The following is a 1,643-nucleotide window of genomic DNA, read 5'->3' as shown; positions in this document are numbered from 1 at the left end:
TGATATCTAGGGGGAGACCTGACAATTGCTTGTCCTACAGATCTTTTCCATTTTCTATTATGATAGCTCTGGAGGTAGATATGGGTAGAGGGCAAGATATGAGTGGAGTGCAAGCATGTTGTGGAATTGGAGTGAGGAAGATAAGTTCAAATCTAGCTTTAGGCACTTACTAGCCATGTGACCCTGGGCAAGTCACTTAACCTCCATGCTTCAGTTTCTTCCTCAGTAAAATGAAGATAATAATAGTACCTTCCTTGGAGGGCTATTGTGAGGAACAAATGAGACAATTGTAAAGCGCTTATCATGATGCTTGACACATATAGGCACTATATAAATGTTAGCTATTATTATCATCACCCTCAAGGGCATCAAGGGTAACCTCTGCTCCAAAGGCTCATGAATTTGGTGATGGCTGCTTTGACATCCTTGTTCCTCAGGGTATAGATGAGGGGGTTCACTATAGGTGTGAAAATGGAATGTACCACATTCCCCATTATGTGGAAGTCTACAGGAAGGTTTGCTCTGTAGACCACATATGACACAATAATAGATGTGTAGTAGGTACCAACAACAAGGAGATGAGATGTGCATGTGGAGAAGGCCTTTGCCCGACCCTCCTTTGAGCTGATCTTCAGGATGGAGATAAGGATTCGAGCATAGGATAGGACCACCAGTAGTAGGGGTGTGAAGGAGACAGCCATGGCACAGCAGAAACCCAGGAATGTCTGGAAAGTGGGGTCTGAGCAAGAGGCCTGAACCACTGCCAGATGGTCACAGAAACAGTGCAAGACCTGGACTAGCGTACCAAAGGCCATCTGGGATGATTGGACCACAGCTGGGATGGGCAGCAGGAGGGCAGCTAACCAGGCACTTGCTGCCAGCCCAGCATTGACCTGTGGGGTCATGCGGACTGTATAGTGCAATGGGTGACAGATGGCTTCATAGCGGTCATAGGCCATGACCACCAGCATAAAGGCCTCAGAGCAAGAAAAGCTATGGAAGAAGTACATTTGCAGGAAGCAAGCTGGAAAGGAGAGGATTCGGTCACCTAACAAATAGAGGGAGAGCATCTTGGGGATGGTGGTTGTAGTAAAGAGGATATCCAAGACTGAGAGGTTGGTCAGGAAGAAATACATGGGCTTGTGAAGGTTGGAGTCACTCATCACAGCCACTAGGATCAGGAAGTTACCAGCGATGACAATGAGATAGAGGATAAGGAAGATGAAAAAGACAGGGAGGAAGAGAGACTTTGAGAGGGAGGGGATGCCCATCAGATAAAAGGAGATGGGGGAACCATCTGAGTTGTTACAGGTCCATGCATCCATGATGAAACAGAGCTTGGCCTTATGGGAATTAATGATGAGAACATCTGGAAATGGGAACCATCAAAAAAAATGTTAGTCCTTACAGAGATGCCTATTGACTTAATTTTTCTGTGGACAAATCTCTATTTTCCATCATCCCTAATGCAGACACCACCAATTAGAAGGGGACATGGTACATTCCCAAAAGAGCATTTTCTCAGTCTAATGAGACCCGAGTTCAAATCCAAGTTCTATGATTTACCATTTTGTAACTGCTGCTTTGCCTGGTTTCTATTCCAAAGAACAAGATGCCTCTCCTAGCATAAGCTCATCACTTCT

At 45.3% G+C, this 1,643-nt stretch overlaps 1 protein-coding gene across 1 annotated transcript; it reads right to left on the bottom strand.

Annotated features, from left to right (window-relative positions):
• Positions 1–368: 368 nt before the first annotated feature.
• On the bottom strand, positions 369–1,325 carry LOC100012380 (olfactory receptor 2AT4-like). The gene has a single exon (XM_001366634.4). The coding sequence runs from the start codon at positions 1,323–1,325 to the stop codon at positions 369–371; it is 957 nt and encodes a 318-aa protein (XP_001366671.3).
• Positions 1,326–1,643: the final 318 nt, after the last annotated feature.

The sequence above is a fragment of the Monodelphis domestica genome, chromosome 4 (assembly GCF_027887165.1).
Source record: "Monodelphis domestica isolate mMonDom1 chromosome 4, mMonDom1.pri, whole genome shotgun sequence".
In the NCBI taxonomy this organism is placed as follows: domain Eukaryota; kingdom Metazoa; phylum Chordata; class Mammalia; order Didelphimorphia; family Didelphidae; genus Monodelphis; species Monodelphis domestica.
Note: the sequence above shows the minus strand (reverse complement) of the source record. Positions and strands in the feature narration are given on the sequence as shown.